Source organism: Ptiloglossa arizonensis, chromosome 3 (genome assembly GCF_051014685.1).
Source record: "Ptiloglossa arizonensis isolate GNS036 chromosome 3, iyPtiAriz1_principal, whole genome shotgun sequence".
Lineage (NCBI taxonomy): Eukaryota > Metazoa > Arthropoda > Insecta > Hymenoptera > Colletidae > Ptiloglossa > Ptiloglossa arizonensis.
The window spans coordinates 17,882,170-17,899,065 of NC_135050.1; the positions used below are offsets into that span (position 1 = coordinate 17,882,170).

The 16,896-nt window shown below is 28.7% G+C and overlaps 4 protein-coding genes and 1 long non-coding RNA gene across 9 annotated transcripts; 3 read left to right on the forward strand and 2 right to left on the reverse strand.

The window, feature by feature from the left end:
* Window positions 1-447: 447 nt before the first annotated feature.
* On the reverse strand, window positions 448-4,890 carry LOC143144720 (uncharacterized). 2 transcript variants are annotated; one of them, XM_076307419.1, is made up of 11 exons: window positions 4,638-4,890; window positions 4,352-4,446; window positions 4,108-4,262; window positions 3,886-4,016; window positions 3,675-3,810; window positions 3,227-3,605; window positions 2,605-3,140; window positions 2,143-2,515; window positions 1,722-2,047; window positions 1,400-1,649; window positions 448-1,309 (listed from the first exon to the last, which is right to left on the reverse strand). In XM_076307419.1, exons 1-11 carry the CDS (start codon window positions 4,714-4,716, stop codon window positions 947-949), a joined length of 2,823 nt encoding a protein of 940 aa, XP_076163534.1. In that variant the 5' UTR covers window positions 4,717-4,890; the 3' UTR covers window positions 448-946. The 2 variants fall into 2 exon arrangements, with proteins under 2 accessions (XP_076163534.1, XP_076163535.1); XM_076307420.1 differs by having other exon boundaries at window positions 449-1,309; window positions 1,400-1,634; window positions 4,638-4,889.
* A 162-nt stretch (window positions 4,891-5,052) lies between these two features.
* Window positions 5,053-6,308, forward strand: LOC143144721 (uncharacterized). 2 transcript variants are annotated; one of them, XR_012991499.1, is made up of 3 exons: window positions 5,053-5,498; window positions 5,714-5,878; window positions 5,967-6,308. It is a non-coding gene; the product is annotated as an uncharacterized LOC143144721 (long non-coding RNA). The 2 variants fall into 2 exon arrangements; XR_012991498.1 differs by having other exon boundaries at window positions 5,714-6,308.
* A 780-nt stretch (window positions 6,309-7,088) lies between these two features.
* LOC143144410 (protein FAM177A1) lies at window positions 7,089-8,249 on the forward strand. Its single transcript, XM_076306772.1, has 3 exons — window positions 7,089-7,472; window positions 7,535-7,657; window positions 7,763-8,249. Exons 1-3 carry the CDS (start codon window positions 7,398-7,400, stop codon window positions 8,018-8,020), a joined length of 456 nt encoding a protein of 151 aa, XP_076162887.1. The 5' UTR covers window positions 7,089-7,397; the 3' UTR covers window positions 8,021-8,249.
* A 193-nt stretch (window positions 8,250-8,442) lies between these two features.
* On the reverse strand, window positions 8,443-13,012 carry LOC143144407 (uncharacterized). 2 transcript variants are annotated; one of them, XM_076306767.1, is made up of 11 exons: window positions 12,639-13,012; window positions 12,353-12,447; window positions 12,109-12,263; window positions 11,887-12,017; window positions 11,676-11,811; window positions 11,228-11,606; window positions 10,606-11,141; window positions 10,144-10,516; window positions 9,723-10,048; window positions 9,401-9,650; window positions 8,443-9,309 (listed from the first exon to the last, which is right to left on the reverse strand). In XM_076306767.1, exons 1-11 carry the CDS (start codon window positions 12,715-12,717, stop codon window positions 8,947-8,949), a joined length of 2,823 nt encoding a protein of 940 aa, XP_076162882.1. In that variant the 5' UTR covers window positions 12,718-13,012; the 3' UTR covers window positions 8,443-8,946. The 2 variants fall into 2 exon arrangements, with proteins under 2 accessions (XP_076162882.1, XP_076162883.1); XM_076306768.1 differs by having other exon boundaries at window positions 8,445-9,309; window positions 9,401-9,635; window positions 12,639-13,010.
* LOC143144409 (ubiquitin-like protein 7) lies at window positions 12,983-14,925 on the forward strand. Of its 2 annotated transcripts, none has more exons than XM_076306770.1 (4): window positions 12,983-13,502; window positions 13,718-13,902; window positions 13,989-14,125; window positions 14,199-14,925. In XM_076306770.1, the coding sequence occupies exons 1-4, from the start codon at window positions 13,358-13,360 to the stop codon at window positions 14,797-14,799; spliced, it is 1,068 nt and encodes a 355-aa protein (XP_076162885.1). In that variant the 5' UTR covers window positions 12,983-13,357; the 3' UTR covers window positions 14,800-14,925. The 2 variants fall into 2 exon arrangements, with proteins under 2 accessions (XP_076162885.1, XP_076162884.1); XM_076306769.1 differs by having other exon boundaries at window positions 13,001-13,502; window positions 13,718-13,923.
* The last annotated feature ends 1,971 nt before the right edge of the window (window positions 14,926-16,896 follow it).

Consider the following 16,896-nt stretch of genomic DNA (forward strand, 5'->3'; position numbering starts at 1 on the left):
ACGATAATACTGTACAATAAAATAATTAAATTATACTTTTTCAATATTTATTTGTAGAATTGTTCATTTTTTATTAATTAACATAATTTTATATTTCAATATTGTATTGAACATTTTTTTAAATTGTTACAATTTAAATATTTCAATAATTATGATTGCTTATTTAAAGAATAGACATAAGAAAAGTTTTGTTTCTTTAAAAGCGTTGTAGATATATTAATTTTGCTATATACATGTGTAATAGTATAAAATATTTAAAAAATACTATCAAAATTTATTCTATCGATGGAAATTAATATCGTAAATACATGCTTAAGTATACAAATGTTTTATGGATAGCTTATCGATACTACTGATATTTATATTTTGAAAAAATATGCAGGTCAGACTAAACTATTCAATTATTTTACAAAATAGGAGTTCTAGTCTAGGTTACTAAATACATAAAATGATATTATTTTAGAAACTTTTAATATAAAAATATTTTTGTATATAAATTTTAAATACCAATTCTAATACAGAAGTTTTGTGTAAGTAATTAATATATTGTAATGAATTAAAAACATATTGCATAATTGCTAAATCCAGTTGTATTTAATTGAATTAATTCTATAATTGTAATTATCACTTTTCACATTATATATTGGTATAAACGATACCTTTTTATAAAGTTTTGTTAGACCTTGAGAATGTTCCCGTAGTGCCTCCTTTATTTAAGCATTAAAAATGAATGAAATACGAGACATTCAACCAGGAAGAAGTATTTAAAATAACAGAGATAATGCGGTTAGATTACTCTGTACCTATAAGTATTCTTTTAAAGGAACATTCGTAAGCTCTATGTGCAACTGCTTCCAGCACAGCATATACCTGCAGTCTTGTATAGCAGGAACTAACATTTATATATAAATATAAAAAGTCTTTTAAGGTTTTAAAGTATAAGAAATTATGATTCTGGCACAAACCTATGTAAAGCACTAGTCAGGATTAGTAAAGAGCATTGAAGGCCCTGAGATAAATGCCTTTGTAACCATGAACCCTTATACTGCTCTATATGAGCCAACATTTTATTTGCTACATCGGTTCTAAATGTAGGTGGAAGGTTACATACTCCTAAATTAATTACTGCAAGACCCATATTGCTATTAGGATTAACACCAACGCCAATGAGGGTTCTTCCGATTTTGCATGCTGTTAACATTAAGTCAGCAGTCAATTGAAGTTCTTGTATTTCCATTGACTCAAATTTTGATGATAAATTGGCTTCGTACAATGAATGAGAAATGCGTTTAATTTGCTTTGTTACTTTCTGTTAAAAAAATTAAAAGCATTATTTCTTCTATGTTCAATCTGAACTTATATTTACTTTAGAATTTATAGCTATAACTTTTATACTCACTGCAAACAAATCAGCCGAAAGATACTCCAAATTTACATTATCTGGATCTGTTAATAATCTGTACAATGTTGATCCTCTATTATCAGGGATTTGTTGTAAATATTTTGCTCCTTGGTTTTTACTTAAAGTAAGTACTAAAGTATCCAAACGCCCCAGTTCTAATATTGCATTTCCAATTTTATATTCTGAATCTTGGAAAATATGAACATCCAGCAATTTTGTAATACATTTTTGCCTGAAAAAGTAATGTCTGTCACAATATTTTTTTGCGCAAACTTTAAATAATTATTCGTTACTTTGAGATATTTAGTAAAATTATTACTTTGACCCAAACACTTCAGACATTTCATAATTGTCATCAACCCCCATATCTATTTCGCAAGCTGGATTCCAAGCCAATCCTGCTGCTATTAAATATCCGATCCAAGCAAAGGGATGTGGAGTAAGATGATGATTCCCAGACCAATGTGCTACAATTATACCTACTGAATCCTGCTCAAGGGATGTATTTACTGCATTCTTTGTATTGGCATGAGTCGAGGCTGGACATCCTGCTAAACTATTATAACTAGCAGTTCCAGAACTACATAAAACATTACCACCTGCTATTCTAAATGCTTCTGTCCACTCCGAAAAATGATAATCTGCCTATAAAACAAAATTTTATTCTATATAATAATAGTCATGAATTAAAGTTTAATAATTTCTAACAAAACAAGCAAATAAAAAACAATATTATTTACCTGAAATCCATATTCAACCAAAATAATGTTGTTAGGTATATTATGAAATTCTGGCTTGGAATGTAAACCATTTGAACAAAGTAACAATGTAGTATTCGAATTTAAATTTAAAATGTGCCATAATTCTTGAAGACAAGAATATGATTTAAACACTTCTGACATATCTGTTTCTATAGTTTCATTAATTGACAGATTCAAATCAAAACTGTCTGCTTGAATAAGTAAACTAGCCAATCGGGGCCCAACATGAACATAACTTAAACTTGGAAATACTGCTAGCAATTCTTGAAATATAGGCCACATTTGTGATAAATGATGTTGACTCACATTAGAATCAACATCTAAAGTTGGAACTAAATCTAAATGTCGATCTCTGTAATAAAAATTAATGTATTTATGTGTAAAATTTAATGTATAATAATAATTATAGTTCAATACAATTTAATACAATAGTAAACAAACCTGCAATAACGGTCAAGAGTAACCATCTCTGACTTTGAATAACAAAGTTGCCAATCACAATTTGAAATAAGTCTTGAATACAAATGTAAGTAGGATATTTTAAAAGACGACCATAAATCAATCATGTGTAGTAAATATTCTAAAGTAGGTATGCGACCTCTGGGTGATATATCTAACAATATACCACGATGCGAAAATCTTGGCTCATCTTTTATAAAAACAGGTTTAATTTCACATTCTTCTGACCTACTATGATTTTTGCTTAACCGCAAGATTTGTACAAACGTGCAAACTGCATAATGTAATCCAGCTAAGCTTCCAGCACCAACTTTAATAGTGTTTTGTGAAATATGCAACTGATATCCATCAGGTTTATTAAATAACTTTTTATTTACTATACATTCGATTCTATTGTCGTTAAGTAATTTTCCAGAGGTGGGATGCACTTCACCAATTTTTACATCATGACCCAATTCTAATAAATGTGTCCTGCTAATTTCCCAAACATCTAATATTTTATGTATAGATTCACTACCCTGCGTAATAGCACAATTTATAAAAGAAATGCAAAAAGTGCACGATATAATAATAACCATTATGCAGTTATGTTAAAAAGTTATACCTGTATTATAGATATAAAAAGTTCTTTTCCAGCAATAAAAGATGCAGACAAATTTTTCAATTCAACAACAGTTTTTGGTTGTGGCCAGAGTAAACTATAAAGTTCATCTTTCTCTGCACTTTTAGTTGGACTATCTTTACCCGATTCATGTAAAGGTATATCATACACTGGATCTATTGACTTATTAGATTCGATAGAAAGTTGGTTCATATTACTTGAAAGACTTTTTTGACAGGAATTTCCTTCTGCAAACGATGCAGTTGGACTATGCATTGTTTTACTCTTATTAGATCCAAAGTTTGATAAATATTTTTGAACAAAACAACGCAAAGGTTGTTTTCCTCTCGAAAGATAATATGGGGTTTTGCCTGAAAAAGTTCTACAAACTATTTCTTTAAAAAAATGATCAAATACTTCTTATTAGAATAATAGTTTATTATCTATATACCCGTTAGATGCCTTTACAAGAGGATTTGCACCTGCTTGTAATAATTCTTGACAAATAGCAATATCACCACGATTTACTGCATCATGTAATGGCGTTGCACCACAACCATTTATGGCATTTACATCTGCTCCCCTACCTATATAAAAGTCTAATCTTATTGCATGGTAATAAATTTAATTATTCTATTATATAATATGTTTTAAAACTTTACCAATTAAATAAGTAACAATATCTTTGTTTCCGTAACAAGCTGCCCAATGTAAAGGTGTATTCTTACTACCATGAGGGTCCCATGAATTTACATTTAATCCTGCATCTAATAATTGCACTACTCTGTCTATCCTTTAAATAATTATATAATATTATAAATATATTTAAATATAATAATCTTTATATTGTTCACAAATATGATAAATGATATTAAATTTCATACTCAGATGCAGCAGTTGCTCTCAATAATTCTTCAATGTAAGTATGACGTATTACATCGCTTGATGCAACATCTACAGCATTATGTCCATTAGTATTTTGAATTGCAGGATTAGCTCCACAACTTAATAACGTTCGTACAATATCTGGCTGATTAATCTGCATTTTTATATAAAACAATGACAAAAATCTTATTCTTTATAATACATTTCCATGCAATATACTTTTACAATGTGCAATATAATTACCTTTGCAGCATATGAAAGGAAAGTACCTTCTTCTAAGAGTGGTTGATTTAGAATCTTGTCTTTTGTTATACCTTTAGCTGAATTACCATTTTCAACTGTCATAAGAGTGGAGTAAAAAGTTTAGATATTTGTACTTTAAAAGTGTTATTGCACGATATATATTCAATTCAATGTGATATGTTTTAATTCATGTTTCAACTATACTTTAAATGCAATTATTTCTAGCATATTTTGTGATAAATCATACAAATATACATAATGTTAATGTAAAATTTCTTATACGTACGTGCATCTAAAAGGGATCTAATTATATCGGTACGTCCATATTCAATAGCTGTACGAATATTTTCACAAATGTCTTGCATTTCTGTTTGTTCTTATGTTATATTAAAGTCGTGTCAAAATTGTATATTGTACAATATTATATGAAAATTATTTGAATTCAGCTATTTCAAATTATCGCAAACATATTACTGAATTTACTCGTCATATTGCTAGTGCTGGCGCTAGCGTTAGTTTTACATCGTAAAAGTATCGATACGACTAGTGGACTTATCGAGACATCGTTTATCGATTCAACATATTTCTGAAATGTCATCTCTACAGTTTATATTATACCAATTTTACATTATACAATTTCGACAAATCAACAATTTGTAATGTAATATATAATAAAAGTAATAAATTAACGAGGTTTTTAATTCCTTAATTTACGAACATTCTTGTAATAAATACTATTTTATCTTACTTTACATTACATGGTTGAAAGTTTATTTAAAATAGTGTAACACTAAAAATACTAAAACAGAGATAGTTTAAATTTTTAGAATAGTAAATGTTACACCACAGTGTATGACCATAAAACATTACGTGAACGTAACGAAAATATTGATAAGAAACAAAGATCCGTCATATTAAGTTGATGATTTTGTAAAACCAAAAAGTGTATCGATCGAGAAGTGCATCTTTTGTGATTTCAAATACGATTGATCACTGACAGTAATGACTTCGAAATTAATTTTAAGCTTGAGTTTAAAACCTGGAATGTTTACCACGATTAAATTAAATGATGTTAATTTTAAAACTAAAATTAAGGATCTGAAATGTGAGATAGCTGGAAGGTTTAACCTATCGAGAGAATCGTTTGGTAAGATATTTTATTTTTCAAAGTAAAACTATTGTTTTTGTACTTTGTGTTGATATTTTTTTTACACACGATCCTTGAATTTTCTAACATACAAACAACATATAACATACAGTTATTATAATTCTTTTTGTAGTATAACATTAAATATAATTTTAACAAAAGTAATGGTTAAATTATGATCATAAAAACGTTTTTGTTCTTTTCGTTTTTAATAGAATTGATTTATTCTGGGTGCATTCTTGAAGATGACCTAACACTAGATGGACCTTGCAACATTTTAGCCACATAATACAAAGAATATTTTTAAATTTACAGCCACCCTACAGTTTCGATGTAATATGTAGCTAAGAAAATCAAATATATACTACATAGAAAACACGGTAAAACATGTCATTGAAATTAAAATAGTAAATTATTAAAAATCATGAAATCTTACTATAAATTATCCAAATTCGATGTTATACGTAGCTAAAGAGTAACAGAGACATTCATAGTAAAGAAGAAATGAAATTGGTTAATGGTTAAACACAGTCACACAGTTACAAAGAAAATTAACGGACCACTGACAAAAAAAAGTAAACAAGTACAAATTAAAATCGGAGAATAAATACAGATATGTCGGGTAAATGAAGCAAGTAAAAAATAAAAAGAATTGGAGAGTGCTCACCAGTATTGACTACCGCCTATCAATGGTTAGCATTGGTTACCAAGGGGTCAACAGGTATCCATGGTAGTCCGCGTAGGGTTTAGGTACCCAAAATGGAGACGTCCATCCACCTTGAAGGCTTCCGGTAGAATGACATTTTCGGCAATCGGGGGGTTCTATATATACCATCAAGAAGGTGATCTACAGTTATTTCGATTGCCTTTGTTCGATCTAATCGAATATTTCAACAAATTGATATTTTAAATTGTTATTCATACTAGGATATTATTAATAATTATTTAAACCATGGTATTATATCAGTTCTTATTAATTATGATAAATAAACATGAAGATATTGCAAAATCTGTGAAAGGCGTACGATTTCAGTGAATGTTCCTTTACGCAATTGTTATTAACATTTCCGCATGTTCTGAATATTAAATTTACAATATGTATTTTATTTATACATTATAAATGATGAACAACTCTGATACTTTTCAATAAACTTATTTTAAATAACTCAAATAGTTTTTTTCCTTTCTTTTTTTTTACTTGCATTCCTTTTATGTTAACCTACATTTTGAATCAAAGAATGACATGTGACAGTTTCAAATATTGTTTGATTATTTCTCTTTTTGGATATATGATACATTTTACACAGAATACATAATTGAAAATAAGTAAGGTTGAGAAAATTTTGTTAAATTGTTCAGGTGACTGTAACTTTAAAAATACTCTTTGTATTATTTTGCTAAAATGTTACAAGGTCCATTTGTGAAAATGAATACTTTTGGAACTAGTAGTTTCGATATAACTAAATTACTACTTCTAAATTACTGTAATTTTACTATGACACTAATTGTTGTAAGATCGCTCGGTAGCACAGTAGGCAAAATATATCACACGATCTAGCAAACCAGTTCTCATAAGTGTGGTTGTCTATTCTATATCTCGTCTATGATCATGAACTGTTACAATTTTGTGGTACAAAATACATTAACTGCACCCTCTATTTAATATCTTGTCTGTGGTTGTAATCTCCTGAAAAGGAATGTGTTAATTGTCTTCAAGTTCATACTTTCCAAAGCATTCTCCAATGGATTTCGTTTTGAGTGTCTCGTATTAATGAAAAGTGTAGCTCGTATAGCTTGTATTGTTCTGTTTGGTTCATACTGTAAATAAGGTCTGACAATGTATTTATAAACAGTTTCCTGTAATTACCAGAAATTTTGTAAAAATTCAAAATAAGAACCATGGATCCAGAAAAAATTGATGTTTGCGATTTATCTGACGTTAATTTAGTCGAAAATAATAGTAATGTTATGCAAGTATGTATCTTGGAAAAGTGTATTAGAATTCTTATATTTATACACATTTCAAATAATTTTAGGGTCTTAAACCAAAGAAACAACCAAAACGTATATTGCATTTTTCGGATGGTGATTTAGAAGAATACTCTGAAGATGAAATAGATGCTACTGAGGAGAATAAAGCAGTTAGTCAAATAGACCCAGTTAAGTTTTGTTTATAGTCATCATGTAATGACCTTTTCTAATGTTTATAATCAATAAAAGTTTTTTAATACATCTTATGTCAAATTATAACATGAAATTTACAGAAGACGCTTAATTGGATACCTTGGACTTGGTATCAAACAACGTGGTTTGGTACTAAAGTATTGGATGGTTGTGATTACCTAGGTGAATGGTTGGCCAACTTTTTCGGTATTACAGCTCCAAAATATCAGTTTGAAATTAATGAATTCTATAGACTTCAAGCGTTAGAAAATGAAACAATGCACAAACAAGATTTAGAAATGGGTGGATGGAATCAGACTAACAAAAATAATCTTATACACGATAATACTGTACAATAAAATAATTAAATTATACTTTTTCAATATTTATTTGTAGAATTGTTCATTTTTTATTAATTAACATAATTTTATATTTCAATATTGTATTGAACATTTTTTTAAATTGTCACAATTTAAATATTTCAATAATTATGATTGCTTATTTAAAGAATAGACATAAGAAAAGTTTTGTTTCTTTAAAAGTGTTGTAGATATATTAATTTTGCTATATACATGTGTAATAGTATAAAATATTTAAAAAATACTATCAAAATGTATTCTATCGATGGAAATTAATATCGTAAATACATGTTTAAGTATACAAATGTTTTATGGATAGCTTATCGATACTACTGATATTTATATTTTGAAAAAATATGCAGGTCAGACTAAACTATTCAATTATTTTACAAAATAGGAGTTCTAGTCTAGGTTACTAAATATATAAAATTATATTATTTTAGAAACTTTTAATATTAAAATATTTTTGTATATAAATTTTAAATACCAATTCTAATACAGAAGTCTTGTGTAAGTAATTAATATATTGTAATGAATTAAAAACATATTGCATAATTGCTAAATCCAATTGTATTTAATTGAATTAATTCTATAATTGTAATTATCACTTTTCACATTATATATTGGTATAAACGATACCTTTTTATAAAGTTTTGTTAGACCTTGAGAATGTTCCCTTAGTGCCTCCTTTATTTAAGCATTAAAAATGAATGAAATACGAGACATTCAACCAGGAAGAAGTATTTAAAATAACAGAGATAATGCGGTTAGATTACTCTGTACCTATAAGTATTCTTTTAAAGGAACATTCGTAAGCTCTATGTGCAACTGCTTCCAGCACAGCATATACCTGCAGTCTTGTATAGCAGAAACTAACATTTATATATAAATATAAAAAGTCTTTTATGTTTTTAAAGTATAAGAAATTATGATTCTGGCACAAACCTATGTAAAGCACTAGTCAGGATTAGTAAAGAGCTTTGAAGGCCCTGAGATAAATGCCTTTGTAACCATGAACCCTTATACTGCTCTATATGAGCCAACATTTTATTTGCTACATCGGTTCTAAATGTAGGTGGCAGGTTACATACTCCTAAATTAATTACTGCAAGACCCATATTGCTATTAGGATTAACACCAACGCCAATGAGGGTTCTCCCGATTTTGCATGCTGTTAACATTAAGTCAGCAGTCAATTGAAGTTCTTGTATTTCCATTGACTCAAATTTTGATGATAAATTGGCTTCGTACAATGAATGAGAAATGCGTTTAATTTGCTTTGTTACTTTCTGTTAAAAAAAATTAAAAGCATTATTTCTTCTATGTTCAATCTGAACTTATATTTACTTTAGAATTTATAGCTATAACTTTTATACTCACTGCAAACAAATCAGCCGAAAGATACTCCAAATTTACATTATCTGGATCTGTTAATAATCTGTACAATGTTGATCCTCTATTATCAGGGATTTGTTGTAAATATTTTGCTCCTTGGTTTTTACTTAAAGTAAGTACTAAAGTATCCAAACGCCCCAGTTCTAATATTGCATTTCCAATTTTATATTCTGAATCTTGGAAAATATGAACATCCAGCAATTTTGTAATACATTTTTGCCTGAAAAAGTAATGTCTGTTACAATATTTTTTTGCGCAAACTTTAAATACTTATTCGTTACTTTGAGATATTTAGTAAAATTATTACTTTGATCCAAACACTTCAGACATTTCATAATTGTCATCAACCCCCATATCTATTTCGCAAGCTGGATTCCAAGCCAATCCTGCTGCTATTAAATATCCGATCCAAGCAAAGGGATGTGGAGTAAGATGATGATTCCCAGACCAATGTGCTACAATTATACCTACTGAATCCTGCTCAAGGGAAGTTTTTACTGCATTCTTTGTATTGGCATGAGTCGAGGCTGGACATCCTGCTAAACTATTATAACTAGCAGTTCCAGAACTACATAAAACATTACCACCTGCTATTCTAAATGCTTCTGTCCACTCCGAAAAATGATAATCTGCCTATAAAACAAAATTTTATTCTATATAATAATAGTCATGAATTAAAGTTTAATAATTTCTAACAAAACAAGCAAATAAAAAACAATATTATTTACCTGAAATCCATATTCAACCAGAATAATGTTGTTAGGTATATTATGAAATTCTGGCTTGGAATGTAAACCATTTGAACAAAGTAACAATGTAGTATTCGAATTTAAATTTAAAATGTGCCATAATTCTTGAAGACAAGAATATGATTTAAACACTTCTGACATATCTGTTTCTATAGTTTCATTAATTGACAGATTCAAATCAAAACTGTCTGCTTGAATAAGTAAACTAGCCAATCGGGGCCCAACATGAACATAACTTAAACTTGGAAATACTGCTAGCAATTCTTGAAATATAGGCCACATTTGTGATAAATGATGTTGACTCACATTAGAATCAACATCTAAAGTTGGAACTAAATCTAAATGTCGATCTCTGTAATAAAAATTAATGTATTTATGTGTAAAATTTAATGTATAATAATAATTATAGTTCAATACAATTTAATACAATAGTAAACAAACCTGCAATAACGGTCAAGAGTAACCATCTCTGACTTTGAATAACAAAGTTGCCAATCACAATTTGAAATAAGTCTTGAATACAAATGTAAGTAGGATATTTTAAAAGACGACCATAAATCAATCATGTGTAGTAAATATTCTAAAGTAGGTATGCGACCTCTGGGTGATATATCTAACAATATACCACGATGCGAAAATCTTGGCTCATCTTTTATAAAAACAGGTTTAATTTCACATTCTTCTGACCTACTATGATTTTTGCTTAACCGCAAGATTTGTACAAACGTGCAAACTGCATAATGTAATCCAGCTAAGCTTCCAGCACCAACTTTAATAGTGTTTTGTGAAATATGCAACTGATATCCATCAGGTTTATTAAATAACTTTTTATTTACTATACATTCGATTCTATTGTCGTTAAGTAATTTTCCAGAGGTGGGATGCACTTCACCAATTTTTACATCATGACCCAATTCTAATAAATGTGTCCTGCTAATTTCCCAAACATCTAATATTTTATGTATAGATTCACTACCCTGCGTAATAGCACAATTTATAAAAGAAATGCAAAAAGTGCACGATATAATAATAACCATTATGCAGTTATGTTAAAAAGTTATACCTGTATTATAGATATAAAAAGTTCTTTTCCAGCAATAAAAGATGCAGACAAATTTTTCAATTCAACAACAGTTTTTGGTTGTGGCCAGAGTAAACTATAAAGTCCATCTTTTTCTGCACTTTTAGTTGGACTATCTTTACCCGATTCATGTAAAGGTATATCATACACTGGGTCTATTGACTTATTAGATTCGATAGAAAGTTGGTTCATATTACTTGAAAGACTTTTTTGACAGGAATTTCCTTCTGCAAACGATGCAGTTGGACTATGCATTGTTTTACTCTTATTAGATTCAAAGTTTGATAAATATTTTTGAACAAAACAACGCAAAGGTTGTTTTCCTCTCGAAAGATAATATGGGGTTTTCCCTGAAAAAGTTCTACAAACTATTTCTTTAAAAAAATGATCAAATATTTCTTATTAGAATAATAGTTTATTATCTATATACCCGTTAGATGCCTTTACAAGAGGATTTGCACCTGCTTGTAATAATTCTTGACAAATAGTAACATCACCACGATTTACTGCATCATGTAATGGCGTTGCACCACAACCATTTATGGCATTTACATCTGCTCCCCTACCTATATAAAAGTCTAATCTTATTGCATGGTAATAAATTTAATAATTCTATTATATAATATGTTTTAAAACTTTACCAATTAAATAAGTAACAATATCTTTGTTTCCGTAACAAGCTGCCCAATGTAAAGGTGTATTCTTACTACCATGAGAGTCCCATGAATTTACATTTAATCCTGCATCTAATAATTGCACTACTCTGTCTATCCTTTAAATAATTATATAATATTATAAATATATTTAAATGTAATAATCTTTATATTATTCACAAATATGATAAATGATATTAAAATTCATACTCAGATGCAGCAGTTGCTCTCAACAATTCTTCAATGTAAGTGTGACGTATTACATCGCTTGATGCAACATCTACAGCATTATGTCCATTAGTATTTTGAATTGCAGGATTAGCTCCACAACTTAATAACGTTCGTACAATATCTGGCTGATTAATCTGCATTTTTATATAAAACAATGACAAAAGTCTTATTCTTTATAATACATTTCCATGCAATATACTTTTACAATGTGCAATATAATTACCTTTGCAGCATATGAAAGGAAAGTACCTTCTTCTAAGAGTGGTTGATTTAGAATCTTGTCTTTTGTTATACCTTTAGCTGAATTACCATTTTCAACTGTCATAAAAGTGGAGTAAAAAGTTTAGATATTTGTACTTTAAAAGTGTTGTTGCACGATATATATTCAATTCAATGTGATATGTTTTAATTCATGTTTCAACTATACTTTAAATGCAATTATTTCTAGCATATTTTGTGATAAATCATACAAATATACATAATGTTAATGTAAAATTTCTTATACGTACGTGCATCTAAAAGGGATCTAATTATATCGGTACGTCCATATTCAATAGCTGTACGAATATTTTCACAAATGTCTTGCATTTCTGTTTGTTCTTATGTTACATCAAAGTCGTGTCAAAATTGTATATTGTACAATATTATATGAAAATTATTTGAATTTAGCTATTTCAAATTATCGCAAACATATTACTGAATTTACTCGTCATATTGCTAGTGCTGGCGCTAGCGTTAGTTTTACATCGTAAAAGTATCGATACAACGACTAGTGGACTTATCGAGACATCGTTTATCGATTCAACATATTTCTGAAATGTCATCTCTACAGTTTATATTATACCAATTTTACATTATACAATTTCGACAAATCAACAATTTGTAATGTAATATATAATAAAAGTAATAAATTAACGAGGTTTTTAATTCCTTAATTTACGAACATTCTTGTAATAAATACTATTTTATCTTACTTTACATTACATGGTTGAAAGTTTATTTAAAATAGTGTAACACTAAAAATACTAAAACAGAGATAGTTTAAATTTTTAGAATAGTAAATGTTACACCACAGTGTATGACCATAAAACATTACGTGAACGTAACGAAAATATTGATAAGTAACAAATATCCGTCATATTAAGTTGATGATTTTGTAAAATCAAAAAGTGTATCGATCGAGAAGTGCATCTTTTGTGATTTCAAATACGATTTATCACTGACAGTAATGACTTCGGAATTAATTTTAAGCTTGAGTTTAAAACCTGGAATGTTTACCACGATTAAATTAAATGATGTTAATTTTAAAACTAAAATTAAGGATCTGAAATGTGAGATAGCTGGAAGGTTTAACCTATCGAGAGAATCGTTTGGTAAGATATTTTATTTTTCAAAGTAAAACTATTGCTTTTGTACTTTGTGTTGATATTTTTTTTACACACGATCCTTGAATTTTCTAACATACAAACAACATATAACAAACAGTTATTATAATTCTTTTTGTAGTATAACATTAAATATAATTTTAACAAAAGTAATGGTTAAATTATGATCATAAAAACGTTTTTGTTCTTTTCGTTTTTTTTAGAATTGATTTATTCTGGGTGCATTCTTGAAGATGACCTAACACTAGAATATTGTGGTCTAAAAAGTCATGCAATGATATACGTTTTAAAGAAAAAGGAAACAGAAACATCAACACTGCCTAAATATATATCGGAAGATAGCATTTTACAGCTTGTCTCAGTGTTTAAGTCCATTACAGATAATCCTGTACTTCATAGTACTTTGCATGTAATTGTCATGTTTATTTCTTATAACATGTAAAATATATAATAAAATATATTTATAAATTTTAGCGTTTCGCCAAGAGACCAGAATTTCTAAGTAATATTATTTCATCATTTCCTGAATTAAAAGAAGATACTATAGCAATTGCTATTTTATTAAATTTTGACTTAATGCCACATTTTACAGACGTAGATACTGTTAGAAGGTAAATTTTGTTTTGTATATTTGATTATACTATTATTACATAAAATTAAAATGTACGTTATCTACATAAATAGGTTCGCAAAAGTACATCCAATGCTAGTAGAAGCTGTGCATAATATAGCTGTTGCTGTTCATGAAGAAGCACACAACAATGCAACTGTCAGCTCCAACAATTCAGTATCCAATTCACAACCTACTACTTATTCTTATAATTTAGATAATTTGAGCGACGATGAAGAAATGGCAGGAGATTCTTCTCAATCTTCAGATTCTACACAGCCGCCAAATCTATCTACAAATTCATCAAATGCTACGATTATTGCTGCAGAACTTGCAGCAGCAGTTTCTAGAGCAAGAGTTAGAAGTTTTCCCCTCTCCAATTCTTCTTCTTCTACTTCAGGTGGTGGTACAAACTCTGGAGTGATAACTACAGAAATGTTCACACAAGCTATGCAACAAGCTTCTGCGGCAACACCAGGTTTAATCAGTGACCCTATATTGCCACCAATCTTACCACCTGTTTTACCACAATTTACGGATTTGCAAAGACAGTTAGCGCAAATGCATGAAATGGGACTGCAAGATGACACATTAAATATTCAAGCATTGCAATTTACAAATGGTGATGTTCAGGCAGCAATTGAACTTGTATTCAATGGTTTCAGTAATAATTAAATTGATTAAATTTGAATTTAAATGTCAAAGAAATCGTAATTGTCTAAGTCAATTAATCTAAGCCAACTACATAAAGTCAAATAAATGGAAAATTTGTCGAGAATGTTAAATAAATCTTTAATTCGATGTGTTTTATTTTATTGGATTGGCCAATGAGTCATTATGTTTTTTTTCCTCTGTAAATAAAAGACAAATTTATCATGAAAACAAAAACTATAATCAATAATGTATTTTCCATTTAGTTTAATTACATTTTGCCATCTTTCAGGCAATTTTATGATACCGCGTTCAAAAAAGTTTTTATCTTTTTCTGCAAAAAACCATTTTAGAAAACAAAGATCAGCAGTAAAGGTTTTGCCATTTAACACATTTTGTAAGGAACAAAATAAATGGTTATCACATAGTGCCAAGTCTGATGAATATGGTGGATGTGGTAACATATCCCATCTCAGTTTTATGACCAAATGTGTGTGATTTAGCATTATCTTGGTGAAATACAACACTTTTGCAATTCACAAATTCTGGACAATTCTCTTTGATGACATTTAATTTACCTAGTTAGTGACAGTAAACATCCAAATTAATGGTTTGGTTCCTTAGAAGTAATTTAAAGTCAAACTTTTGTGTTGTCAAAAGTTGATTCGAGTCAATCAGTACCTGTATTTTGTCGCCATTAACTTTGATTGGCCTTCATGAGCATGAAGCATCCCTAATATTAAAATCTCTGAGTTGAAATTTTGTAAATCAAATCTGGCACTCATATTTTTAAAACGTCTTCACCATGTACATCACATAACTTTTGATGTGCTTGCATAGCATTTTTTCCTTTTCGGAAGGAATAGAGCTAAATATGATGCTCCAAATGTTCTTTGGAGTTATGTATATTAAAATCAATGCCAAATAAACAATTTTAAACAAAATTATGGAAGACTCTTTTTAAAAATAAACTTAAACCATAACCTATCCGGGTATACAGCGATTACCATTTAAAATGAAGTTGGTTACATTCCAAAAGTTGTATTGACATCTATTGGGAAAAAATGTAATGACTTATCGGCCAACCTAATAGTTTCAAAAGCATTTTGTGAAAGTGTTTGATCAACAAAATTTTGAAAGTAATAATATTTGATACAATATTTTGTATCGAGTTAGGAAAATCGTTCAAACTTGTTTATATACTTTTACTATTATGAAAAATTATATTGTGTACACAGTACAAACAATAAAATTACATAATTAATAAACTGTACAGTTTTGTAAAGTATCTTCTATGCTTCTATACATCAATGCGAAACTGTAAATTCTTAATATGTATAATTAAAAGCAGTACAAAAAAAATGTTTTCGTTAATTTATGTTTCCAATTAATATGAATAATTTATTTTTTAAAATGTTGTTACTAAATGTTGCGCATTTTTTCGTACATTATGAAATTTTGTATTCGTGAGTTTCTTGTAAGTAAAAAAGTAACATTTTTTATGTTTATTATTATTATATATATGTGAAGCCACATGTAAATCACATGCAGCGATGCAAGTAATTGCGTTTATATTACACTGCTTTCAGCATCACGTTGCGTACCAGTAGCGTATGACTTTATTGTACTAGATTTCAAATAAAAATATTTTAAAGCACTTCGTTACTCGCACTGTTAGTAATTGCTATTTGATTTCTGATGTTTAGTTATATGGAGCAAGTGTAACTCAATAGATAATGAAAACATTCGAAAGTATACAAGTTCGAATAATTTTACATACGTCGAACAAACAAAATTTTAACTATAATAAAAATAGTTATCATTTGGTTGATTAATTATTTGAGTTAAATTGAAAAAAACAAGCATACATTGTGCATAATCGACAAAAATACCGACTAGAAATTTACGAAAACATTTCACAATTTTATGAATTTAAATTTAAAAAATTATTAACAAGTATATTCTATTGTTCGTGAACTTCCTTCGATAACGATTATATTTTCTGTCGAAAAATTAATTTTAAATCAATCAACCCCAAAATATCGGGGGGTCGAAGAACTGCTTGCACCGGCATTGCGAGAAAGTGCGTTGCATGATCGCGTGTCTCGTGTGTCGGATGCC